The following is a 27,528-nucleotide window of genomic DNA, read 5'->3' on the forward strand; positions in this document are numbered from 1 at the left end:
AGCTGCTTCAGAACAGGAGACGGCATAATGTGAAAAAGTTGAAGCCGGCTCAGCCCCGCCTCCCTCGCGCAGCCGTCATCCCCGTGCACCCAAAACAATGCTGACAAACCTATCAGCTGCTGCTGCTGCATCCACGTTGTCGTTCTTTATTGTTGGTGGCGTTTTTATTTGATCTCATATTTTCAAACATGCTGGGTTGTGTGCAGCATACGGATGTACACAGAAGAAGTATCGGTTTCATCAGTTAGAGTGCTAGTTTGTTCTAAATCGTAATCAGTGTGGCATTTGGAGCGGCTGGTTATGGGGACACCCTAACAAGGCGTTGTATTCGTGCAGGGATAAAGGGCCATCAAAATAGACATCATGTTATGAGAATCAAGTCTCCACATTTTGGGGGTCTTTTACTAAGCCACGGTAGCGTTTTTAGCTCATGGTAGAAAGCTGGCGGTAAACCCCAATATGCCCATTATATTCCTATAGTGCTTACCGCTGCCTGATTTAAAAAAAAAATTTTTGTTACATTTATACCCTGCGCTTTCCCACTCATGGCAGGCTCAATGCGGCTTACAACTGTGAGCTAAAAGTGCTACTCCCTCAGAGTTTCAAGTATAAAGGGTTTAACCTTAGGGGCTCTTTTACAGAGCGGCGGTAAGCCCAACGTGGGCTTACTGCTCGCGCTTCCAGGACGCCCGCCAGTTCAACGAGGCTGCCGGCAGTAGTCCCTCCCTGAGCGCGAGCCATTTCCGGGGGATACCCCCCTCCCCAGAAATAGCTTGCATGGCAGTAATCCAGTGGTAATCGGGCATTGCCACATGCTTGCCACCTCTGTGGGTGGAGGTAAGGGCTCCCCACTGCATGGCCATGCGGTAACAGTTTTCTTACCGCATGGCCATGTGTGCCTGGGGGCTTTTTACCTGCTGCGGTAAAAAAAGGCCCAGGTGCGTGGGAAAAATAATGTCAGGGCAGATCAATTTTGGACAACATTTGAACCTGTTACTGTGGTTGAGGTTCAGTCTTTGATTCCTTTACTTTCTCGGTGCACTTGCATTCTTGATAGATGTCTATCCGATTATTTTTGTCTATTTCTGTATTCCTTGCTTGTTGGATTTTTCTATCCTTTTTAAATTCTCTTTTAATATTATGGTGCCGCCCACAAAATATGAGACAAATAGTTTTTTGCCAATACCTATGGTACAAGGTCTTGATCTTTCATCTGTTGCTAATTTTAGGCCTATAGTGGGTATTCATTTTCTCACTAAACTTTTAGAGACTTTTGTAGACAAGCAAATGGCCCACTATGTAGAAACATTTTCTTGTTTGCACTTTACGCAATTTGGATTTTGACCCCAGCATAGTACTGAGACCTTATTACTTACTTTGGTGACCGAGCTTAAGAACTGCTTTAGTTTGGACAAGCAAGCTATATTGCTCCAGTTTGACATTTCAGCATCAGTCAACCACTCATTATTGTTAAAAAGGCTGAGTGAATTAGTAATGGTGGGATCTGTGTTAAATTGGTTTAAAGAATTTATAGGTCATACACACAGACCACAGAGACATGGTTCAATGACTTCCACGAATGGGACGCAAACATACCAGGATAAAATCTATTTAGAAAGAATAGAGATGGTCAAAAAGGTGGAGGAGTAGCTCTATGTGTGAGAAATAATATCAAAGCAACTGAAATGCAAGGGGCCTAGGAAAAGGAAGAAGTGATCTGGATCACCTTAAAAAGAGAACATGGAACCTCTATCCACATGGGTGTTGTCTACAGATCTCTAACACAATCGGAGCAGCTTGATAAACATCTGGTTGCAGATGTCCAAAAGTTGGGAAAGAAAGGGGAAGTGCTACTACTGTGAAAGTTCAGGCTGCTGGATGCAGACTGGAAAGTTCCATCTGCAGAATCGGAAAGAAGTAGGGAGATCGTGGATGCATTTCAAAGTGCTCTGCTCATACAAATGGTGATGGAACCCATGAGGGAAGGAGCAACACTGGATCTGATGCTCACAAATGGGGAAAAGTGTGTCTGTTGTCAGAGCAGGTGCCCACCTAAGCAGTAGTGATCATCAAACAGTTTGGTTTGATATAACAGCTAGAGCGGAGGGCAGACACTTCCAAACTTAAAGGCCTAGATTTCAAATACGCTGTCTTCTGTAAAATGGGGGTGTACCTGAAGAAAGATCTGATATGTTGGGAGGACATACAAGAAGTGGAAAGTCAATGGTCTAGGCTGAAAGGAGTGGCCTAGTGGTTAGGGTGGTGGACTTTGGTCCTGGGGACCTGAGGAACTGAGTTCAATTCCCGGCACAGGCAGCTCCTTGTGACTCTGGGCAAGTCACTTAACCCTCCATTGCCTGCCGCATTGAGCCTGCCATGAGTGGGAAAGCGTGGGGTACAAATGTAACCAAAAAAAAAAAAGAAGCTATTAAAATAGCTATTGACTATGTGAAGAGAGTAAATAAAAGCCCAAATGGCTGAGAAAATAAAGGCAAAAGAGGTCGGGTTCATGAAATACAGGAAAACTCAAGAAGAGGAACACAGAAAAGAATACCAGATGAAAATGAAAGAAGCCAACAGGGAGATACGTTGGGTGAAAGCAGAGGCAGAAGAACAAATGGCTAAAAATGTAAGGAAGGGGGACAATAATTTTTTCAGGTATAGTAGTGAAAGAAGGAACACTAAAAATAGAATTGTGAGACTGAAAGATGCTGTGGACGGCTATGTGGAGAGTGACGAGTAAATAGCGAACATGCTAAACAAATACTTCTGTGTTCATGGAAGAAAATCCTGGAGAAGGACCACAATCGGCAGGGAAAGGTAGATATGTGAACGGAGTGGATATTGCACTGTTCACAGAAGAATGTGTTTATGAACAACTTGAAAAACTGAAGGTGGACAAAGCCGTGGGATCGGATGGGATGCATCCCAGGATATTGAGGGAGTTTAGAGAATCTTTTACTAAGGTGCGCTAGCGTTTTTAGCTTGTTCTAAACGCTGATATTCCTGTTGGCATCTCTGCGTTTATCGCCAGCTGATCTTTAGCACAAGCTAAAAACGCTAGTACACCTTAGTAAAAGACCCCCTTAGGTTCCGGCAGGTCCTCTTAAAGATTTGTTTAACAACTTCTTAGAGACGGGTGAGGTTCCGTGGGATTGGAAAAGAGCGGATGTGGTCCCACTTCACAAAAGTGTCAACAGAGAAGAAGTGGGAAACTATAGGCTGGTAAGCCTCCCTTCAGTTATTGGAAAAGTAGTGGAAGCGTTGCTGAAGGAAAGAATAGTGAATTTTCTGGAATCCAATGGGTTACGAGATCCAAGGCAACATGGTTTTACCAAAGATAAACCATGCCAAATGAATTTGATTGAATTCTTTAACTTGGTGACCAAAAAATTGGATTGAGGATGTGTTCTAGATGTAATTTACTTGGATTTCAGCAAAGCCTTTCACACGGTTCCTTATAGGGGGCTCTTAAACTTGACAGGCTGAAGTTAGGACCCAAAGTGGTGAACAGGATTAGAACCTGGCAAATGGACAGATGCCAGAGGGTGGTGGTCAATGGAGTTCACTCAAAGGAAGGAAAGGTGAATAGCTGAGTGCTGATCGGTGCTGAGGCCAATTCTGTTCAATATATTTGTAAATTATATTGCTGAAGGGTTGAAAGGTAAGGTTTGCCTTTCTGCAGACGATACCAAGATTTGTAATAGAGTAGACACCCCAGACGGAGTGAAAAGCATGAAAAGAGATCCTCAAAAGTTAGAAGAATGGTCTAATGTTTGGCAATTAAAATTTAATGCAAAGAAGTGTAAAGTGATGCATTTGGGAAGTAGAAATCCAAGGGAGCTATATGTCCTAGGAGGTGAGAGGCTGACGTGCACAGTCAGGGAGAGGGACCTTGCGGTAATAGTGTCCAAGAATCTTAAAGCAACAAAACAGTGTGATAACGCAGTGGCCATAGCCAGAAGGATGCTAGGCTGCATAGAGAGAGGAGTAACCAGCAGAAGAATGGATGTGTTGATTCCCCTGTACAAGTCACTGGTGAGGCCTCAACTGGAGTATTGCATTCAGGTTTGGAGGCCGTATCTTGCCAAAAGACTAGATGTGGTCCAGAGGAAAGTGACAAAAATGATATGAGGCTTGCACCAAAAGACATATGTGAATAGACTGGAAGACCTGAATATGTATACCCTAGAGGAAAGAAGGGACAGGGGAGATATGATACAGACTTTTAAATATCTGAAAGGTATTAATATAGAAACAAATCTTTTCCAGAGAAGGGGAAACGATAAAACTAGAGGACATGAGCTGAGGTTGCAGGGTGGTAGACTTAGAAGTAATATCAGGAAATTCTTTTTCATGGAGATGGTGGTCGATGCCTGGAATGCCCTCCCGAGGTGATGGAATTCAAAAAGGCATGGGATAAACACAGAGGATCTCTATTTAGAAAATGGATAGTGTTAAAAAAAACCTTAAATAGCTACAGGTGTGTGGATGTGTGAGTGACGCTTCGATGGCAACTCTGGCTGTGAAGAACTAAGGCCAATGCCAGGCAGACTTTGTAGGTCTGTGCTCTGTATATGGCAATCCAGTTTACTGGAAGGGGCTTCAACGGCAACTTCAGTAGCTGGAACCTAGAACAGTGCTGGGCAGACTTTTAAGGTCTGGGTCCCGCAAATGACAAGACAGATAGGCTCGAGGGGAGTTTGATGGCAACTCCAGTAGTTGGAACATAAGGACAGTGCTGGGCAGACTTCTATGGTCTATATCCCAGAAACACCAAAGAAAGACAGTGATCAAGTATATATCATGTTCATTGTTGATTTAATCTTGAATTGATAATGAGTGTGACTGTTGGGCAGACTGGATTGCGTTCAGGTCTTTATCTGCCGTCACTTACTATGTTACTATGGGGCTCATTTTCGAAGGAGAAAAATGTCTAAAAAGTGGCATAAAGCAGTGGAGTGGAGGAGTAGCCTAGCGGTTAATGCAGCGGACTTTGGCCCTGGGGAACTGGGATCGATTCCCACTGCAGCTCCTTGTGACAATGGGTAAAGTCACTTAATCCTCCGTTGCCCCAGATAGATTGCTTTGGATGTGGTTGCAAAAACTGTAGAAAAGCGGTATATCGAGTCCTATTTGGATTTTTTTTCACATAAATATCCAAATCAGTATTTTCAAAACCATCAGCAGCTTCTCTTCCTTTCTGCCCCTGATCAGCAGGAGCTCCTGCTCTGTCCCACCCCTCCACTGAGCAGCGGCTCATCCTTTCTGGCCTTCCCCCCAACAACGAGCAGGAGCTCCTCTCCCTTTCTCTGCCTCCTGTGGTCTGTTTTCACTTGCCTGGAATGCTGCCGGTAGCGACAGCACAGCGATTCAGCCGGTCTGCTTCTGAGGAAAGAGAAGGTTGCATCATCGGAGGCAGGGCGTGGCCTAGGAAGGCCCGAAAGCAGGCTGGCTGGCTGAATCGCTGCGCTGCCACTACTGGCAGTGTTCCAAGCAAGACAAACCAGGGATAGGAGAGCTGTTGTTTGTCCGGGAGGAGAAGGAAGGAAGGAGGGCGGGAGACATGCGGGCGCTGCATACCCCCTGCTAGTGGTTCGCATACTATGTATTGGGAACCTCTTACTTATAGAATGCTATCAGGTGTGTGTGTTGCACAGTGCACTTAGGCACGCTAACTTACACCAGTCATTGACCTGCTGTAAGTGTGCACATCTATGTTTTGGCGCACCAATGCAATATTGCGTTTGTATTCTATAATGGCTTAGGTGCAGTCATTTCAGAATTTGCACCTCCATTTCGGTGCCAATTTATAGAATTTTTTATTTATTTTATTTTTGTTACATTTGTACCCCGCGCTTTCCCACTCAAGGCAGGCTCAATGCGGCTTACATGGGGCAATGGAGGGTTAAGTGACTTGCCCAGAGTCACAAGGAGCTGCCTGTGCCTGAAGTGGGAATCAAACTCAGTTCCTCAGTTCCCCAGGACCAAAGTCCACCACCCTAACCACTAGGCCACTCCTCCACTCTATTACCCCTTAAGGTAAGAGCTTTGCTTTAAAGCACTCCAGAGTGTAGCAAATAGCACAGTTCCCTCTATGATTGCAGCACTGTTTGATGTCACAATGCCAGTGCGGAACTCACTTCCCGGCTGTAACAGTGAAAAATGAAGAAATCTGAAATGATTTAAAGTAAAAGTGTTACTTACATACACTCTCTCATTGAGACAAATATATACAACATTCCAGAGCGTAGCCAGCCTTCCAATTTTGGGGGTGCCAAGGGGTGGACTGGAGGAGACAACGCATTCTTCCTTCCTCTTCTCTCCCACCCCCACCCCACATGTTCACTAAACATAACGTGGCTGGCGGGGATGCCAGCCTAATAAATACAGGTGCTCAAGCCGCTCCCCTCCTCCTTGCGCTGTTTCCTTAACACACAAGTCATCAGTGTGCCTTCAGCTGCCAACTTCATTAAGGAAGCAGCGTGAGGAGGGGGAGGGGAGCAGCAGCACTGTATTTATTTGGTTGGCGGGGCTTCAGAATCCCGCCAGCAAAAGTAAAGGGAGGCTGCAGTTCTGGAGGGGACCTGAGTCCAAAGTGGAGGGGACCAGTTCCCCAAGCCCCCCCCCATATGCTATTCCACTGCAATATACCACCCACACAGGCTCTACTACCCTACTGAGAAACATTTCATTATATTTCTTTCTTTAGGGTCCCAGACATCCGGAGTCTGTGAATGGAGGAAAAGGAAAAGTGCCATTGTATCACACTTCAATATATACACTTTTCAGATTGTATCATAAGAACTTTTATGGTATTGAATTGTAATCTATCATGATGATTAAGGAAAGGTGGATATCCGCATGAAAAAATGTGACCTCACTAAATGTTTAGATTTACAATTAGTGTCCTCTGTGCATTATGCTGCTAATCAAGCATCAGTAGACTAATTTCACTGTAGTATACAACCAGTGTGTGTCAGGGGAAAGTCTCATACTGTCTCATGGACATAATGTAATCTACACCTGCAATAAGGGTGAAGCCCTTTTTGTGACTGTTATAATCATAGACAAAACCCCCTCCTTCCAAATGTGTTGCTTATGAAAGCATGTGCTCTCAAAGTGTCAGTGTACAAATATATTTTTTTAACAGGCAAAAAGCGGTCCCTTATCTTTAAGATCTGTCAACTCGCCAGACACCGACAGGTGCCTGTTTTGCTGAAGCTTTGTCAAAGGATCTTAAATGGTTGCAGACCAGTGGCGTAGCCACGAGTGGGCTCGGTTGGGCAGTGGCCCACCCATTTTCACTTCAGGCCCACCTACCTAATGGTGCCACACATTGTTGGTGAAGCTGGTGGGGATCCCCGGGCCCCGGCATCTGAATAGTCCTTTCTGGAATCCCCTGAGCAGTCTGATTCCTTAGGTAGTCAGCAGCATGCTACCAGCTGCTGACGCCAGCACTCCCCCCCCCCCCCCTCACCTCCCTTGCATGCTGAGTTCAGTTGGCATCCCTGTACATGCGTGCATGGGGGATGGTGGTTGAATTGAGCATGCACGGGGCAAGGGGAACAATGCCGGTGTCGGCCAGAAACACGCTACTGACTGCCATGGGGATGAGACTGCTTGGGCCTCAAGGTGCTCCAGAAAGGACTCTTCGGCTGGCAGGGCCAAGGAATTCCCACCAGCTGAAGTATTCATGTTTACTGCTTCGGGAGAGGGGAACAGAGGGGAAATGCCCATTCAGTCCACCCTCAGGCCCACCCAAAAATTATGCCACCAATTAAGAAGAGGTCAAGCAGATGTCTGCAACCATTTAAGATCCCTTGACAAAGCTTCAGCGAAACAGGCACCTGTCGGGGTCCAGCGAGTTGACAGATCTTAAAGATAAGTGACTGCTTTTTGCCTGCCATTTTCAGTGTGATTATGTAAAAAAAAGTGAAAAAACTGTTTAAAAAAATATTTGTACACTGACAGTTTGAGAGCACATGCTTTAATAAGCAACACATTTGGAAGGAGGGGGTTTTGTCTAAGATTATAACAGTCACGAAAAGGGCTTCACCCATATTGCGGGTCCTGTTTGTCCTAATTAGATTGTAAGCTCTGTCGAGCAGGGACTGTCTCTTCATGTTGAAGTGTACAGCGCTGCGTACGTCTAGTAGCGCTATAGAAATGATGTGTAGTAGTAGTGTAGATTACATTATGTCCCTGTGACAGTACGAGACTTTCCCCTGACACACACTGGTTGAGATTAGTCTGCTGTTGCTTGGTTTTGAAGTTCGTTACTTACTTTAAGTAGACTAGAGTCGCCGCATATGTATTGACAGTGCTACTCAAGCATCGGCATTCTCAATAGCAGGAAAACTTATGCAGAATGATTTGCCAGGCCAGTTGTGTATAAGTTCTAGTATTCAGCAATTTAAGAAAATGTTAAAACCACAGCTTTTTGTCCAAGGTTTTTTATTTTTTTTTATGGGCAACGTAGGTTTGGAGGGTTCACAATGGCAGCACTTCATATTATGTGTGTCGATGGAAGATGATTTGTTTATATTCTATTTTGTTATTTTTAATATGTATGTTTTTATGGAAACCGCTTAGGTTATAAGCGGGTTAGAAGTGTTCTAACCTGTTTACAATAAAATAAATAAAAATATATAGAAACATGGACTATGACAGCAGGTGAGGAATTTAAGATCCATCAGTCTGCCCAGTTTACTTCCTTATGCAATGTGATTGACCCTCATTTGATTTTTGGTTTTGCTTATTCTGTGCTTTCTGAATGGTATTACTGTTTCTCTCCACTGGCTCCACTGGGCGGCCATTACGTGCGCCTTTGAAAATTTATCCGTGGTGACATGCAATGTATCACAGGATCGGCGGCCAAGACAGTACTACAATGAGGAGATTCAGCTGCTTGCCAAAGATCACACTGATTACTGGCAGTGGATAGGATTTAAATTTTCATCATAGATGGCCTCCTGACCCTGTAGGTCAATGTTTTAACCACATGGCTAAACTTTAATCCCCTCCTTCCCCCCAGGACCAGCAGTAGTTGGCACCTGTACATAACTGCATGTCATGTACTTCAGGAGAATTGTGACTGCCCGGAATAATAAGTTAATTCTTCACTAGGATAAGCAAGAGGTAATATTTAGGAAAGAACTCAGAAGTGTTCCAATAGTTTCAGCTGTATTGAGGAATTAAGATGTTGAAGGCATTATTCCTTGCTGTGTGCCTTACCTGGGTCACCAGCTATGTCCCAGGCACAGCCACACAAATCGAACTGCACGGGATACATGAACTGAAGGACAAGACAGTGGCCCTCGCAGTGGCAAATTTCAACCAGAGATCAAGTATACATGCTTATAAAGAGTTGGACACCCTGAATACTACTGCAACTGTATGTATGAGGAAAAGCTCGGGGGAGAGGGGGGCTCTGTCGTCATCATCTATTTATTTCATGCTGTAAGGTCAGAAATTATGTTGGAAAAGAAACATAAACCGACCAATATTCAAAATGATTCAACAGGTCAGAAGAGGCTCCTGCCCACGCTTGCTTATGGCTAACCACCGCTATTCAGCAGCACTTAATTGGCTAGTGCCGCTGAATATTTGCAGTTGTTGCCCGTGCTGAAACTGGCTAACCTGTGGGCATTCCAGGGGTGGAATCGGCACGTATGTGGTTAACTGTCGATGTTCAGCACTTGACGGCATAAGACGACCACTTAAATTGGGCCGCATAAATAGCAGTCCTATCTTTGCGTGGCCAGTGAACAACACGGCAAAAGGTCTGCCAAATCCAACATGGAGAATAAAACGAAAAGGCAGACCTTGTAAAAGAATATAGTCTTTATTAATTGAATTAAAAGCTCCAGAGGTTCAACATAAAATGCCTGACATGGCCATGTTTCGCCAGAATAACCGGCTGCGTCAGGGGCAGTAAGTGACCAGCTGATGATACACCTCAAAATCAGCCTGGCTGGTGCAGCTGTTATAAATTTAGCAAACAATGCTCTGGGATCATTCACTGATAAAAACGTGTATTCAGTGAAAACCTGTGGGCGTTCCAGGGTTGCAGTTGGAACATATGTGGTTAACTGTCGATATTCAGCACCTGACCGCATAAGATAACTGCTTAAACTGGGCCTCATAAATAGGAGTCCTATTTCTGTCTAAAATTCTGTCTCCTATCAATCAGTATATACCTCCCGGTGTATACAGTTGCTACTGCCTGTTAAGCTTGTGTAGACGCTATAAGTAAAAGGAATTTATCATCCTATTACACCCACTCCCACTATAAATTTTAGCCATTCTGTCTTTAAAAAAATTAATCAAGCTTACATCCTTTAAGCTACCACATATCACAATTCCCCTTTCGTGCTCTGTAAAACACAATAACTGTGATAATAAAGGACCCCTGTTAAAGTATTTTGTGATAGTTTGCCTTTTAGTGGAGTGGAGGAGTGGCTTAGTGGTTAGAGCACCGGGCTTGAAATCCAGACAGTGCTCCTTGTGATCTTGGGCAAGTCACTTAACCCTCCATTGCCTCAGGTACAAACTTAGATTGTGAGCTGTCTTGAGAGAGAAATATCCAGAGTACCTGAATACCTTGAGCTACTACTGAAAGGTGTGAGCACACTGCAAATAAAAATTTTAGTGTGTACTGTCACTGCTATTTTTTTTAAATATTTTTTGGGAGGGGGGCATTGAATGGTCATGGAAGCATTATCCAGCTAGTGTGGCTGCATTAGCATGCACTAACTGGATAATGCAGACTTAACATAGGTGTACTGAGAGCGCCCCTTAAATGGGAGATGATAAGTGCTCTTGTATTATTTTTTTTTGCAAGTTCAGGGGTCCTTTTACTAAGGTGCACCAAAAAAATGGCCTGCGCTGTTGTAGCCATGTGTATAGGACGCACGCAGGTTCATTTTTCAGCACGCCTTCAAAAAAGGCCTATTTTTGTTTGTCCAAAAATGGACATGCGGCAAAATTGGCATGCATCCATTTTGGGCCTGAGACCTTACTGCCACCTATTGACTTAGCGGTGAGGTCTGACATGTTAACTGGGTGGTAATCGTCAGCATGCGTACCCTGCCCGGTAAACGACACAGTAGAAAATAAAAAATATTTTCAGACACTCCTATCAGACATGCGTAAAAAAAGGAATTACCGCCAGGGGCACGCGGTAGGGCGGTAGTTCCAAATTGACGTGCGTTGGACGCGCGTAGTTCCCTACATGTCTTAGTAAAAGGGCCCCTCTATGAACTGGTGCTTCATATTAGGTGCCACTTGTGCATATGTGTTACAGAATAGTGGCAATTATGCACAGCAGAGGGGCCAGTAGCAGTTATGCATGCAAGGGTAGACATACACAACAGAGACGCTTAGAGCTAGATTCTATATATATGGCACGAAAAAAAAATATCAGCACCGAAAAAAGTGCTAGTCTATAAGCCGCTCTTAAAGTTAGGTGCAGTTTACAGAATAGAAGTCATGCCCGGGAATCCCGCCTAACTTTCAGCACCTGAAATGTGGTGCAAACGTATGTGACTACATTCTATAACAACGCATGTTAATTTTAGGAAATGCCCCCCATTAGGCCCATGACCCTCCGATTTCCATGCCCCTTTTTCAGATCATGTGTAAATTTTAGGCACAGATCCCACACCTAAATTTCTGCACCTAAATGCCAGTGGAATCTGATTGGTGCCAATAGTTGCGTGTTGATGCTAATCGAATCATTATTCAATTAAATTGCATGGGCAAATTGGACCCATGCCCAAATTTGTGTGTGCAATTTTTGGTGACTTTTATAGAGTTAGGGGGTTAGTGCATAACTGTGAGGGGGCACACATGTGGGTGGAGAATGGGTGAGTCATTGTGTGTCATCAAACGATGCACACAACTCATAGGATAGCATCAGTTGTATGCATTGTATGGTGCACTTACACCAGCCATTGACCTGTCATAAGTCAGCCTGCCTACCAGGGGCGTAGCCAGACAACAGATTTAGGGTGGGCCTAGACAAGAAGTGGGTGGGCACCAAGTGTTCTCCCCCCCACTACCACAAAAATATCCCAGCTGGTGGGAAAACGCTTCTTTCCACCTTGGCAGTCTGCAGCAGGCATACACTGAAAACTGAGCATGTGCAGGTGCCGGTATCATGGAGAGTAGCATTTTCGTTACCATAAAGGGGAAGTCTTCAGCTGGTGGAGCTTGGGATCCCCATCAGCTACTGTGAAACATGTGCTACTGTTGGGTGGGCCTGAGCCCTAAGTGGGTGGACCCTGGCCCACCCAGGCCCACCTGTGACTACGCCACTGCTGCCTACATTTTGGCATGCCAACCTGGCTTTCTGCCAGTATTTTATAATGACTTAGGTGCACCCTGAAGCCATTATACCAGTGGTTCCCAAACCTGGTTCTGGAGGTACCCCAACCAGTCAGGTTTTCAGGATATCCACAATGAATATTCAAGAGAGAGATTTGCATGCAGTGGAGGCAGTGCATGCAAATCGCTCTCATGAATATATAGAACTGGCTCTTTTATTTTTAGAAGGAATGTTATGAGTTTGCAGGCAGGATTTAATTGTTAAAAACTGTGTAATATTATAGAATCATGGCATTGTTTACCTTCTCAGTTTATATGGTATGCTACTAGAACCAGACTCTTTCTCCTACAGGCCACAGTCACTGGAACTTTTGTCAAAGTTACCTTCACCATAAAAGAGACAAATTGCAATAAATTGGGCTACCAACCAGATAGATGTCAGCATAAAGGAAACGGGGTAAGTGACTCATGAAAACGAAGTGTATTAGGGAAGCAATCTGACTAGTCAAAGGCTGTATGTTGGACCACCCTCCTTCACTCCAGGAACTGTGAACACTGACTGACTCAGCAGTCATCCAAGAAGTCAGGCATATGACTCTACTGGCCAAAAGGCATTTATTTGAAAGACAGCTTTGGTTGGTTCTGCAAAATTTGGGGTATATGCCAGGGGCGTAGCCAGACAACAGATTTTGGGTGGGCCTAAGCAAGAAGTGGGTGGGTACCAAGTGTTCTCTCCCCCCTCCCCCCAACCACAACCACCACCAGAAATATATCTCAGCTGGCAGGAAAATGCTTCTTTCCACCTTGGCAGTCTGCAGCAGGCATGCGCTGAAAACTGAGCATGCGCAGGTGCTGGTATCATGGACAGTAGCATTTTCATTAACATCAGGGGGAAGTCTTCAGCTGGCAGAGCTTGAGATCCCCACCAGCTACCGCTAAACGTGTGCTACTGTTGGGTGGGCCTGAGCTCTAAGTGGGTGGGTCATGGCCCACCCAGGCCCACCTGTGGCTATGCCACTGGTATATGCAAAAAAAGTTAGACTGAAGTACTTTTACTCTTGAGCTGAATATACCGTACCTCGAGATGAATCAAATGCATGTTTTTGTAGCATCAGAAAAAATGTGAGTTGAAGTATTTTGAATAATTCAAGCCATGATCTACAGCCTAAAAAGGGGAAATCAGGTTTATTTCTACTCACCAAGATTTTCCTCATTTACTCTGTACAGAGTTTTCTATTGTTTTTATTTTGGGGATAAAAAAGGGAAGACGTCCTTTATTTAGCATTGTCTGCCGTCCTAGTGTAAATCTCTGTGAACTTGGATACTGCAGTGTTCTTTCAATGATACTTTTAATAGAGAGGTGTGGTAGCCGTGTTAGTCCACTCTTAAAGGTTATCAATAGAAATCAAACAAAATAAAACATGGAAAAGAAAATAAGATGATACCTTTTTTATTTTATTATTTTTTTTTTTTTATTTTTTTATTTTTTTTTTTTTATTTTATTTTATTAAAAAAGGTATCATCTTATTTTCTTTTCCATGTTTTATTTTGTTTGATTTCTAATGATACTTTTTAAACAAATTGCGAGATGTAGCATAAGGGGATGTGGCACCAAATACCCTCCTCAAATGTAAATAGGTTTTCGCTTTATTTGCATGAACATTGGCTAGTTGCAGAAGCGGAGCCAGGTTGATGACCCAGGGGGAGCAAGAGCGGACTTGCGCTGGCGCACATTTTCAATGCAACAAATTGAGAAAAAAATAGGCGCCGGAGCTGGCAGAACTCCATTTGGGGGAGCGGACGCTCCCCTGGCACCCCCCCCCCCTGGCTATGCCACTGGCTAGTTGTATACTGGTTTGGGAAACTGAGGCTTGTTGCACGATCTCTTCACACAGGCAAAAAGATTTGGCTCTTGTAAATGAAGAAACCCCTCCCCCTGCTTTTCATGAATCACCCACAATCTCCCAGATTCTATAAACATCAACTAAAGTTGTACTCACACATCTGCATGCATAGCTGATTTGCGTGCGGACCTTATTTGTTTAAAAAGCTAATAAGCACCGACAATTGGCCAGTAACAAGCAATTACGTGTGCAACTTTCTAAGTGTATTCTGTAAAATGGTCCACATACATTCTAACGCACAGATCAGAAAATGGGGCGTGGCATTGGAAGGTCATGGGCATTCCTGAAAATTACATGCCGTGTTAACAGAATATGCCCGATCTGCATCTAAATAAGATGTGGGCATTTACGTGGGATGAGAGAGGTTCCACTAGGTTTTAGCTGGTTTAAATTTTAATCATGTGACGACCGCTACACGTGTTCTATAATCTGCGCCTAACTTTAGGTGAGGTTTATAAAATACCACTGTTTTTTTAAAATTGCTGATTTTTTTGTCACCATTTATAGAATCTGGCCCAATACTCTCTTCACAATAATTTTATTTCCTATTTGGTGATTAGAAAATGTCAGTCTTTGGAATGTACAACTGCCAAGGCTGGTATCAGGTAGGACTGAGGTCCATGGCAGAAATCTGGGAAGAGACCCAAAACTCTGTATCAGAATATGCATTCTTTGAGTTCAGGCAGGCTCGATGCCCCTTCTGGCCAAGGAGTTACAGACAATTGCCCTGGTTTCACTCTGCTCCCAACACTATCCCTGACATCTGGTATCTTCATATTTTGCACAGTACAGGAGGAAATCCATCTCTCTCTCTTTTTCTGATGGTGCTCTACATGCAAGGTCTGACTTCTTGGGATTTCAGTTGTCTGTATTTATCTTGTTGGGCAGGCTGGATGTACCGTGCAGGTCCTTATCTCCATCATCTACTATGTTACTATGTTACATATTTGTATTTGAGGCAACTTATTCTGTATTTGGTATTTGTATTCTGTGTGTGTTTGACCAAGGCAGGCTGTTCTGTTAGCATGAATTTTCAATGCAGCAATCTATAGTAATTTAGTTTGTTCAGTTTTCCCAATAGATGTATTGAAGTTTTAGGGCTCACAGTAATATTTAAGGCATTGCTGTTGTGTATATATTGGGGGGGGGGGGGGGTGTCAAAAAGAGATGGTAGTGACAAGTGGGTGAGAGGGAACAGAAGAGTTCAGGAGATGTGATCTAGAAATTGTTGCTCAGGAGCCTTAAGATTCATTTATATATATGTTCATTTCTATGACTGAACGTACAATCACTAATTATTTACTATATTTTCTTTTCTCTATATTTTTTAGCGGGTGTTCTACTGTGTTGCTTGTTTTGCATATAGAGCAATGGAAGAGGAGTCAGCAGCAGAGTTTACAGACTGTGTTCCAAGACATCCACCTACCAAGGTGATTTCCACCATTCTTTAATTCCTTCTCTAAATTTGCATACCACTGTTAGCCAGGCAGACATGATGGTGTTTACTTTGCCGGTGGGTGTACAAAGGGGTGGCGTTTAGACAAAGTGTGTACTATACAGGTAGATTATAAAATACTATAAATTACAGACCTGATATTTAACCAGTGGTGATCAGAATTTGCTGACTGCCGTCGGCCTTAAACCTGGAATTTCAATGCTGGGGCCATGTCCAGGTGCCGGCATTGAATTTCTGGGTTTCTTTTGCTGGCTAATGCAGGCTTGTTTTCAAATAGCTGACTTGGAAGACGGTGCCACAACATGCTCTTGTCACCCTTGCTTGTCCGAACCCTCTTCGACTACAGGCGATGATCCAGACACGAGTTTCCAGTTGATTGAACAATGGAAGTGCTGCAGACCTAGCTACGGGATGCCCAGCTTGACAGATAATTGAGAAGATGTTGCACTAGGCCATAAGATCTGAGAGTCTTTGGTGCCTTCGCTGCCTAGAGGGAAGAATAACAGTTCCTCTCCAGCAAACCCAGGTTGCTCTGGGCCACAGAAACTGAGCAGAATCAGTGCCCCCATTACCCAGAGGAAAAAGTAGCTGCGCCCCCCCCCCCCCCCCCCCAGTGAAAATGAGCTCCACCTGCACATTGCAGGTGGTGTGAGCAGCTTCAGCTGAATCCCTAATTGCATCTGTGGAAAGGGCACCAAACCACAGAGCACCAGACACAGAGAAACTCAGAGTGGTGTTGGTGGCATCAGAGCCTGGAAAGAGCAGGACTGCATCTCCTGAAACACGAGTGAGCTCATGGCGCCAGCAGTGCTTACCAATGAAGGAACAAAAAGGCCTCTCCTGCAACATGGACTAGCTCTCCCTGGGCACTGCGGTCAGCGTTGGCAATCCAGATGATGCAAGGAGACACCTTACGAAAAACAGCACTGTGCACAGAGCCACCCGAATTCTCCAAGAAGCAGAAGACACAGACAAACCTGGAATGCCTGAACACCACCCCAATCTTGGATTTGTCTATATACCAAGTGACCTTAACGCATCCTGGAACGCTTACGAAGAGCACAAGAACTCCCCATTACTATCCATCTTAGTCCTATTTATATCTCACATCAGGATCTTTTATCTTAGCTCCTAGACCAAGTCTGCATCTCTGATGATCTAGCTTTAGCTCTGCACATGATTCAATTCTTAGCTCCCACCCTGTCTAATTCTATACACGACCCAGCTAATAGTCCCTGCCAACATGCCAACATCTCCAGTCACCATTCCAATGACCTTACTTCTTACGGCCAAGAACTTGTACTTTAGTGACCTCAATCCCCTAAGACCATTAACTTTCACTTGTATCCATGACAATCTAACTCTCAATGCCCTGAATAAGTCCTGAGTTTAATTCTGTTTTCACATGCCTTCTCAGGCAAATTCACATGTGACTCTGCAGGAAACGTGTAAAAATTTGAAAACTTTTTTCAATCTCTCGTCATCCAACTGTTCACGTGTGAAGCCAGCGAACAGGCCGCAATCAACTCTTTGTTCTTCTAAATAACATTGCACCTTCCATATAATAATGCGGTGGCCTTGGTTGCTACTACTACCTCTTCTCGGCCTTCCCACCATGGCTACCACAATGGGCCATGACTCACCGATCAAAAACATCCCAGTATTACCTACTGCTTTGCATAATCATAAACCCAGGAGGGGTAATGTCCTCACTAATCAGTGCCTCACTGATTGCTCCTCTTTATTCCATACTCAGACTGAAATAATAGTTAAGACCAAACTGAGACAGTCACGTTCCTCCAACAGGAAGACAGACTACACCACCATTCAATCAAGCATGCCCCATCAGACCTCACCGCTGTGACCACCATGCCAGTGCCATTTAACTACATTAACATTAGATCAGTGGGCAATAACCTGCAACTGCTGAGTGATCTGATAGTATCCCAAGAGCTAGGTATTATGTTACTAGCTGAAACATGGATGGCAGAAACTGACAGTCCCCTCATCCCTCATTCCTGTCCTCAAGGATACAAAACTTTAAACCCCCCTTGCTTGGGAAAACCAGATGGGGGTTGGTAATAGTCTATAAGAGTTTTCTTCAACTTACTATGGTTAAATCTATAATCTTATCCAAACTGGAACTAATGCTATGCAATCTCCAACTCAATTGGCCTACTATTGATTTACTGACCACCTGGTCCCTGGCCTAAAGTGGAACCCGTACTACTGGAAACTATCACGCAACCTTTCTGCAAATTCTCCAGGGTCATCAAGATGACCTACACTTACACATGGAAGATGACACACATCTTAATATAACCAACTTAAACCCTTCTTGTCATCCTGGGATCTATCCTATAGTATCACAGGTCATACTCACAAAAAAGGTCACACCCTTGATTTTTTGGGTGTATTCCCTCCACACCTGGTAGATCCTTCTACCTTGGGGGTGGTACCATGGCTGGACCATTACCTACTAGAAACAGTATCAAACATATGCCTATCTAAACTGATTCACCGGAATTCTCCTAGACTGATTCGATCAAGAGATAAAATCAATGGAGAGACATTCTGGTCGACAATAGCCCAAAAACAAAGTGGCCTGCCACTGGAATCCACCAAGTTGAAACCTCACTGAAACTTACTTGCTACTTCAGTACTAGATAAGCTAGCCACAATAAAAATTAAAAACATCACATTGAGGAGACCTGCTCCTTGGAAGCTTCAATGTAAAGCATATAAAAAGAAAACCATAGACATCAGAAAAACTTTGTTCCAAACTTATAAATGACAATTGTTTGAACACCAAAAAACTATTTGGCATTGTCAAAGACCTGACTACCTCCCCAACACACGAACATAAAACTCAAACAGCAAATCCAACACCTGAGACTGTTACAGTTACATAGTAACATAGTAAATGACGACAGATAAAGACCTGTAAGGTCCATCCAGTCTGCCCAACAAGATAAACTCATTTTACATGGTGTGTAATACTTTATATGTATACCCAAGTTTGATTTTCCTTGCCTTTCTCAGGGCACAGACCGTAGAAGTCTGCCCAGTACTGTTCTTGTACTAATTTCTGAAGCTAATATCGAAGCCCCTTAAAATTTACACTCCAGCCCATCCCTATCTATTCAGTCACAATCAGGGTGTAGACCGTAGAAGTCTGCCCAGCTCCTGTTTGTTTCCCAGTTACCGGCGTCACCACCCAATCTCTGGTAAGATTTCACGGAACCATTCCTTCTAAACAGAATTCCTTTGTGTTTATCCCACGCATGTTTGAATTCCATTACTGTTTCATCTCCACCACTTCCTGTGGGAGGGCATTCCACATATCCAGCACCCTCTCCTTGAAAACATACTTCCTGACATTAGTACTGTAAATAGTAGTAGTAGTAGTAGTCTGCCCCCCTTCAACCTCAATTCATGTCCTCTAGTTCTACTGCCTTCCTGCCTCCAGAAAAGGTTTGATTGCGGATTAATACCTTTCAAATATTTGAACGTCTGTATCATGTCACCCCTGTTTCTCCTTTCTTCCAAGGTATACATGTTCAGGTCAGCAAGTCTCTCCTCGAACGGTTTGCAACGCAAAACTCATACCATTTTTGTAGTTTTTCTTTGCACCGCTTCCAGTCTTTTTACATGTTTAGCAAGATACGGCCTCCAAAACTGATCACAATACTCCAAGTGGGGCCTCAACAATGACTTATAGAGGAGCATCAATACCTCCTTTCTTCTGCTGGTTATATAAGAACATAAGAATAGTTATACTGGGTCAGACCAATGGTCCATCTAGCCCAGTATCCTGCTTGCAACATTGGCCAATCCAGGCCACAAGTACCTGGCAGAAACCCAAATAGTAGCAATATTCCATGCTACTAATCCTGGGGCAAGCAATGGCTTTACCCATGTCCATCTCAATAACAGATTATGGGCGTTTCCTCTAGGAACTTGCCCAAACCTTTTGTAAACCAAGATACGCTAACCGCTGTTAATATATCCTCCAGCAAAGTGTTCCAGATGTTAACTATTCGTTGAGTGAAAAAATATTTCCTCCTATTTGTTTTAAAAACATTACCATATAATGTCCCCTAGTCTTTGTACTGTTTAAGAGAAAACATAACATAAGTTAACAGTGTATCTTATATTTCGCCAATACCTCACAGTTCTATAAGGATTATATCAATAGGTACTGGACATTACCAGGAAGATACATTGTATGATTAAAACATTCATTCAGATTCCTCTTCTCAACACAATTACCCTATAAAATTCAGATTCTATATAAATTGCATCAGCAAATATTAAGCATTAACAGAAGAATCCATCATCTAATCAAAGCATTCATTGAAGCTCGTCTGTTCAGTATAATTATCCTATAGGATTCAGTACATATTTCCTAAATAAATATGTTTTGATTTGACTTCTAAAATGCTTATAATTTATAGCTGATAATAGAAAAATCTGAACATCTTTATCCAATCCCATGGCCTGAAATGAAAATAAATTAACAAATAATTTAAGTCTCTTCATATTCCTTAAAAATGGAAAAGTAAACAAAGTAACAGTTCTGGTAACCCTAGACTTCTCTTGACACACAAAATGATTTAAGAAATATAATGAAAGCGCGGGGTACAAATGTAACTAAACTAAAATAAAATAAATAATGGAGTTAGACCATAGATAATCTTACATATTAGATAGAACATTTTAAATAGTACCCTTGCATATATAGCAAGCCAATTATCTTTCACATAAAAAGCAGAAACACTGTCAGTTTTTTTTTTTCAAAGACTAAATCAGGCTTAAAGCCATATTTTGGATAGATGGAAGTTTTCTTAGCAGCTGTTTAGAGCAGTACAAATGATCTTACAAAAAGCCAAAAGGCTCAAAACTAGAGATTGAACTATTAAATGAAAATGTTCTTGCTCAAAATATTTATGTACAAGACAAAGATTTCACATTAAAAAGAAAGATTTTTGAATCAAAATATTAAGCTGTGATCTGAAGGATAATCTAGGGGTCCTTTTACTAAGGTGTGCTGTAAATGGCTTGCGGGTTTTATGCGCACGCCAATCCATTTTTCAGCGCATCTGTAAAAAGCCCTTTTTAAAATTTTTGCCGAAAATGGACGTGTAGCAAAATGAAAATTGCGACGCGTCCACTTTGGGTCTGAGACCTAGCAGTAAAGTCTCATGCGGTAACAGAGCATTAACAACCTATGTGCGCCAAATGCCACGTAGTTGACGCATGCCAGAAAATGAAAAATATTTTTTGTGTGCACGTAGCGGATGCACGCCAAAAATGAAATTACTGCAAGGGCCACTCGGTAGCCGTGCAGTAACTCCATTTTAGCGCACACTGGGCACATGTAGACGCTTAAACGGCTTAGTGAAAGGGACCCCAAGAGTCCAAATGTATACCCAAACTTCTAATGGAGGACAAAAATTGATAATTGATTTTGTTTACCACCATACTTTTTTCTTCTTCACCAAAGGAATTACTAATTTATACAAAATTTGTTTTTTTCATGTTCAACTTAAGGTTATGCATTTTCATCCAGAGTTCTAGAGTATTAATAGTACTGTGGATTAAAGAAGATTTTAAAGAGACTAAGGGCCCAGTTTACTAATGAGTGCTAGCGTTTTTAGTGCATGCTAAAAATTAGCACACGCTAAACATGTAGACACCCATAAGAATACTATCTACCTTATTTTCAAAAGAGAAAATGCCAATATTTCGACCCAAATCGGGAGATGGGCGTCTTTTTCCCGTGGGCGACCAAATCGGTATAATCGAAAGCCGATTTTGGTCGTCTTCAACTGCACTCCGTCGCAGGAACGACCAAAGTTGATGGGGGCGTGTCGGAGGCATGGTGAAGGCGGGACTGGGGCGTGGTTATTGGTCGAGGAGAGATGGCCGCTTTCGGCTGATAATCGAAAAATGAAAGGCAGTTTTACCGCGATTTTGGGTCACTTTTTTTGGACCCCTTTTTTTCACGAACAAGTCCCCAAAAAGTGCCCCAACTGCCCAGATGACCACCAGAGGGAATCGGGGATGACCTCCCTGGACTCCCCCAGTGGTCACTAACCCCCTCCCACCAAAAAAAAAGAACTTGAAAAACCTGTTTTTCCAGCCTGTATGGCAGCCTCAAATGTCATACCCAGCTCCATGACAGCAGTATGCAGGTCCCTGGAGCAGTTGTTAGTGGGTGCAGTGGACTTCACCCAGGTGGGCCCGGGCCCATCCCCCCCTACTTGTTACACTTGTGCTGGTAAATGGGAGCCCTCCAAACCGCCCCCAAAACCCACTGTATCCATATGTAGGTGCCCCCCTTCACCCCTTAGGGCTATGGTAATAGTGTAGAGTTGTGGGCAGTGGGTTTTGGGGGGGGATTTGAGGGGCTCAGCAATTGAGTAACAACCTAATTAGTGACAATAATTGGGTGCTAACAATTCAATATAACACAAACAAACCCAATACCATAAACACCCCAGATTACACCCTTCCGGTCTCAGACAGTCTGAAAATTCTGGGAGTCACAATTGACCAAAATCTCACACTCGAAGGCCATGCGAAAAATATAGTAAAGAAAATGTTCCACTCAATGTGGAAACTTAAAAGAATCAAACCTTTCTTCCCAAGGGAAATATTCCGCAGCCTGGTACAATCAATGGTGCTAAGCCATCTAGATTTTAGTATTTCATGGCCAAGACCCACATAACTAGTGTAGGCTCTGAAAGCTCCCCCCCACCGATCCCCATCTCCCAAAGAGCCCCTCCCCAACCCACGATACCTAAAGCTCCTCCCTTTCCTCTCCAGAATGAGCCCCCCCCCCCAACAATCCCCCGAGATCTTGGTAGGTCCCCCTGACCTACCTAAATTCCTTGCTGGTCCGTGGGGTCATTGGGGGCAGGTGTGAAGCCCTTGGGTCACACTGAGTCAGAGCTTTTTCAGAATATGTACAACGAATATGCATTTGCATGCACCTGGCTCCACTGTATGCAGATCTCTTTGATGCATATTCAGTACGGACATCCTCTAAACCTTAGCAGCTGGGTGTGTTATAAGGACTCGATTGAGAGCCACTGGTTTACAGGGATTCTTTGCTGGCTCTAATACCTTCTGATTAGTATAAGAGTATAAGAATTATCCAGTGAATTATGCTATACATGAGTTTTCATGACCATTGAGGTTCTATATTGGTCCAATACAAAATAGGACAACCTGTTCAAATCCAGTTTCTCTTCAGGATCAGTAAATATAGTAGTACACTGCTACTGTGGTGGTAACAAGTGCATTTTGTTACTATGACTCCTTCCTTGACCAGCAAAAAAGGAGGTAAAAGACCTCACACACCGTGAGATGTAGAAAAAAAAGTGAGGATGAACCAAGGAGGAATACCAAACAACTGGCCTAGTGGTTAGGGTGGTGGACTCTGGTCCTGGGGAACTGAGGCACTGAGTTCGATTCCCACTTCAGGCACAGGCAAGTCACTTAACCCTCCATTGCCCCATGTAAGCCGCATTCAGCCTGCCATGAGTGGGAAAGCACGGGGTACAAATGTAACAAACAAACAAACAAACTTAAGGGTTTTCAAAAAACGACCTGACACGGCCGTGTTTCGGCCCTAAGGCCTGCCTCAGGGGTCTTGATCAATCTCAGGTGTAGCAGAGTAAAATAATACACCGATGAGAGTTTATGCTCAGTTATTGAACAATACAACGCCCCCTTCAATCTCTTCTCTGTGGAAAATGGAGTATTATCCGTTAAAAAAGGGGGCGGGAGTAGTAAAGTTGAAGTTCCCGTAGTCAAAAAAGGAAGTCACGTAGTCACAGTTGAGGTGTTGGCAGTTTTGTTACAAATAAAGACAGAGATATTCAGGAGGTTTTATTCATGGTTTTAGTACGGTAAGGTAAAGAAGAGAGAACTGTTGTGGGTAACTCCAAGGCAGCAGGTTAGATCAGTACAGACAGAGTGGCAAGGAATGGCCACAAATTCAGCGTTCCATAAATAAAAGAATCGCACTAGATTGGATTGAACATGCCTTTCCAGTAGTTTAAGGTGAATCATGTTAAGGTACAGTTGGTACTTCCCTGACCCCAGAGGGCTTACAATTTAAGTTTGTACCCAAGGCAATGGATGGTTAACTGACTTGCCGAAGATCACGGAGTGCAGCAGTTGGCTGTATGCCTGGTCTGCCTAGTTTTCAGTCTACTGATCTAACCAGTAGGTTATTCTTCCTATTTTGTGTTCTTTACTTATTACTATGCCTTTAATATAGGGGAGAGCTAACCAGCAACAGCAGCGCTGTGAAACTGTGAAGAGGGCAATCCCTGACCGTTACCGACCTGGTGAGATATCGATCATGGCCGGACTACCTTCTTTGGACCACAATAAGGGCATTTTAAGAGAAGATGTCCTGAATGCTTCTTAATAAAAACTCTAAGGCTTAAAGCAAATGAGAATGTATTAGTACCTGTCTTATCTGCAGAAGAATAAAGTTATTTTTTGTCTACTGTGTGCTGAATACAAAGTGTGGTCTTTATCAATTTAGAGGCAATCAACCTTCCAATATATATATTTTTTTACTAAAGCAGAAAATACAAAAAAAAAAAAGAAAGATATAAATTAGATTAATTTAGCTCTCAAAATAATCCCTTTTCAGAAACAAAGCAAGGTAACTAGAAATAAAAATATGTGTGCATGTATCTGGTCCTGGAAAAAAATATAGGATCCTTTTTATTAAGGTGTGTGAGCAGATTTAGAGCACGCTAAATGCTAACACACCCATTATATTCCTATGGGTGTCTTAGCGTTTAGTGTGTACTAAATCTGCTAGTGCGTCTTAGTAAAAGGGACCCATAATGTTTTATTACGTTTTTAAATATGTATACTCAAATGTGCACCACACACACACAAAATCAAAATCAAGCCAAAAATAGACAAACAAAATTTTTAACATTAAAGAATCAAGCCCACATCAAGAGAAAGTGGAAAGACCTGGATTCACATTTCAAGAAAAATAAAAGTAGCCAGATCATCTATTTCATAGAACCCTTTTAAAATATCCTATAATTTTAAGTAACGTTTCCATTAGAGACTTTATCCAAAAGAAATTTCTCCAGCTGAGAGGGATCCTAAAAGATACAATTCTGCAGTTTATTCACTGTGAGAAATGTGTAAATATATTTCTTTTTCACTTAACATAATTGCAAAGATAGAATATATACAGCTTATGCCCTAGTAGAAAGGAACTCTTTAGGGATAAGGGTATAACTATATTTGTGTAGCAGTGGCATACCTAGGGGGGCTGACACCCGGGTCGGATCGCTGATGCGCCCCGCCCCCCAGGTGCAGCGCCCCCCCCCCCAGGTGCAGCGCGACCCCTCCGGCGAAAGGACACCCTCGCACCCCAGCAAAAGAAACCCCCCCCCAGGTGCACGTCGCTGGGGGGGTGCCACGCGTTGGTCAGCTTCCTTCGTTTCCATGCTCCCTCTTCCCCAGAACAGGTTACTTCCTGTTCCGGGGCAGAGGGAGAATGAAAACGAAGGAAGCTGACCAGCGCGCAGCACCCCCCCCAGTGGCGTGCACCCGGGTCGGACTGCCCCCACCGCCCCCCCCCCCCCTTGGTACGCCACTGTTGTGTAGGCACTTTCTAACAGAGATCACCACATTATGGCTTTCTAAATTACTAACAAAGAAACTGTTAGTTTAAAGAGACGTGTGCAAATTGATAAGGAATGTAAGACCAGGAGGAGAGAGAAGGGGGAGAAAGAAGCCCAAACTGCTGAGACAGAGATGTATGAAAGTTTCAAGGACAGGCCTTAGAGCTGAAATAAAAATGTAGCCAGGCATGAGACCATGAAACTGTGAAACTATGAACAAAGGGAACAGAAGAAATGGAGGTTGGGGGTGGGGGGGGGGGGGGGAGGTGAAGCAGTGGCATAGCCAAGGGTGGGTCTGAATGGGCCCAGGCCCACCCAGTTTGGGCTGAGGCCCACCCAGTAGCAGCACACTTATGATGTGGCTGGCATAGATTCTCAAGTCCCACCAGCCGAAACCTCCCAACAACTGTCCCTCCTGTATACCTTGTAAATATCTGATGTTCACCTGCAGCGAGCAGCGACTGATACATGCTGTAGGGTCAACATAAGCAGTGTGTATTAGTTGCTGCTCGCTGCTGGTATAAATCTGCTATTTAAAAGGTATGCGGGGGGGGGGGGGGATGTTTGAGAGACCATATGGTATGCAGGCGAGAGAGGGAGAGATCAATTCATTTGTGGGACAAAACAGAGTTCTGCCCACCCATCTTGGGCCCAGGCCCAACCAAAATTGGGTGTCTGGCTCAGGGGCGTAGCCACGGGTGAGCCTGGACGGGCCCAGGCCCATCCATTTTTCCTCCAGGCCCGCCCATCCTTCGCACGCTGTCGCTGCCCTTTTGTCCCGCAGAGGCAGCGTTCAGCGTTTCCATCCTGCCCTGTCTTTTCCCCAAGCTCCGCTGCATCGTCCCTGCAAGTGGAATCCTTCTCCTTTTCGGCCGTCGCACTGCGCTGCCATACACACAGGCAGCTTCGCTCCTCCCCCGCCGCGTCCATTCTGGCCCTCTATGATGCACTTCCTGTTTAGGGCCGGATGAACGCGGTGGGGGAGAGCGAAGCTGCCTGTGTGTATGGCAGCGCAGCGCGACGGACGAAAAGGAAAAGGATTCCACTTGCAGGGACGATGCAGCGGAGCCTGGGGAGAAGACAGGGCAGGAAGGAAACGCTGAACGCTGCCTCCGCGAGACAAAAGGGCAGCGACAGTGCGCGAAGGTTGTGGATGGGCGGGCCTGGAGGGAAAATGGCTGAGCTGCTGGGACATGGGAGGGAGAGAGGAGGAAGGGACTTGAGGGAAGGGAGAGAGCTACTGGGACATGGGAGGGAGAGGAGGAAGGGACTTGAGGGAAGGGAGAGAGCTACTGGACATGGGAGGGAGAGGAAGAAGGGACTGGAGGGAAGGGAGAGAGCTGCTGGGACATGGGAGGGAGAGGAAGAAGGGACTAGAGGGAAGGGAGAGAGCTGCTGGACATGGGAGGGAGAGGAGGGGATTGGATGGGAGAGAGCTACTGGACATGGGAGGGAGAGGAAGAAGGGACTAGAGGGAAGGGAGAGAGCTGCTGGGACATGGGAGGGAGAGGAAGAAGGGACTGGAGGGAAGGGACAGAGCGTCTGGGACATGAGAGGGAGAGGAAGAAGGGACTGACGGGAAGGGAGAGCTGCTGGGACATGGGAGGGACTGGCGGGAAGGGACTGGAGAGCTGCTGGACAAGGGAGGAAGAGGAAGAAGGGACTAGAGGGAAGGGAGAGAGCTGCTGGACATGGGATGGAGAGGAGGAGCGGATTGGATGAAAGGGAGAGAGCTGCTGGACATGAGAGGGAGAGGAGGAAGGGGCTGGAGAGCTGCTGGACAAGGAAGGAAGAGGAAGAAGGGTCTAGAGGGGAGAGAGCTGCTGGACATGGGAGGATAGGGAGAGAAAGAGGGGAGATGGATGAAAGGATGCAGAGAGAAAGCGGAGAAACTAGAAGGATGTGGAGAGAGGGAGGAGACTGAACAGAAAAGGGTAGAGAGATAGACACTGGATAGAAGGAGAGGGGAGATAGAGACACTAGATGGAAGGATCAGGAGAGAGGGTAGATGAGTGGAAGGATAAGGAGAGAAAGAGGGAAGACACTGGATGGAAGGGTAGGGAGAAAAAGGAGACCCTGGATGCAAAAGAAAGAGGGGAGACACTGGAAGGATGGGGAGAGAAAGAGGGAGAGTACAGAGTAGGGAAAGACTGGAGAATAA

At 44.3% G+C, this 27,528-nt stretch overlaps 1 protein-coding gene and 1 long non-coding RNA gene across 2 annotated transcripts; one reads left to right on the top strand and one right to left on the bottom strand.

Moving 5' to 3' along the window:
- Nucleotides 1-1,690: 1,690 nt before the first annotated feature.
- Nucleotides 1,691-18,634, bottom strand: LOC115465539. The gene is made up of 3 exons (XR_003941430.1): nucleotides 18,622-18,634; nucleotides 18,212-18,218; nucleotides 1,691-1,768 (listed from the first exon to the last, which is right to left on the bottom strand). It is a non-coding gene; the product is annotated as an uncharacterized LOC115465539 (long non-coding RNA).
- On the top strand, nucleotides 9,151-24,222 carry LOC115465530 (retinoic acid receptor responder protein 2-like). Its single transcript, XM_030196066.1, has 4 exons — nucleotides 9,151-9,397; nucleotides 12,683-12,787; nucleotides 15,566-15,664; nucleotides 23,984-24,222. Exons 1-4 carry the CDS (start codon nucleotides 9,203-9,205, stop codon nucleotides 24,134-24,136), a joined length of 552 nt encoding a protein of 183 aa, XP_030051926.1. The 5' UTR covers nucleotides 9,151-9,202; the 3' UTR covers nucleotides 24,137-24,222.
- The last annotated feature ends 3,306 nt before the right edge of the window (nucleotides 24,223-27,528 follow it).

Source organism: Microcaecilia unicolor, chromosome 1, assembly GCF_901765095.1.
Source record: "Microcaecilia unicolor chromosome 1, aMicUni1.1, whole genome shotgun sequence".
In the NCBI taxonomy this organism is placed as follows: Eukaryota; Metazoa; Chordata; class Amphibia; order Gymnophiona; family Siphonopidae; genus Microcaecilia; species Microcaecilia unicolor.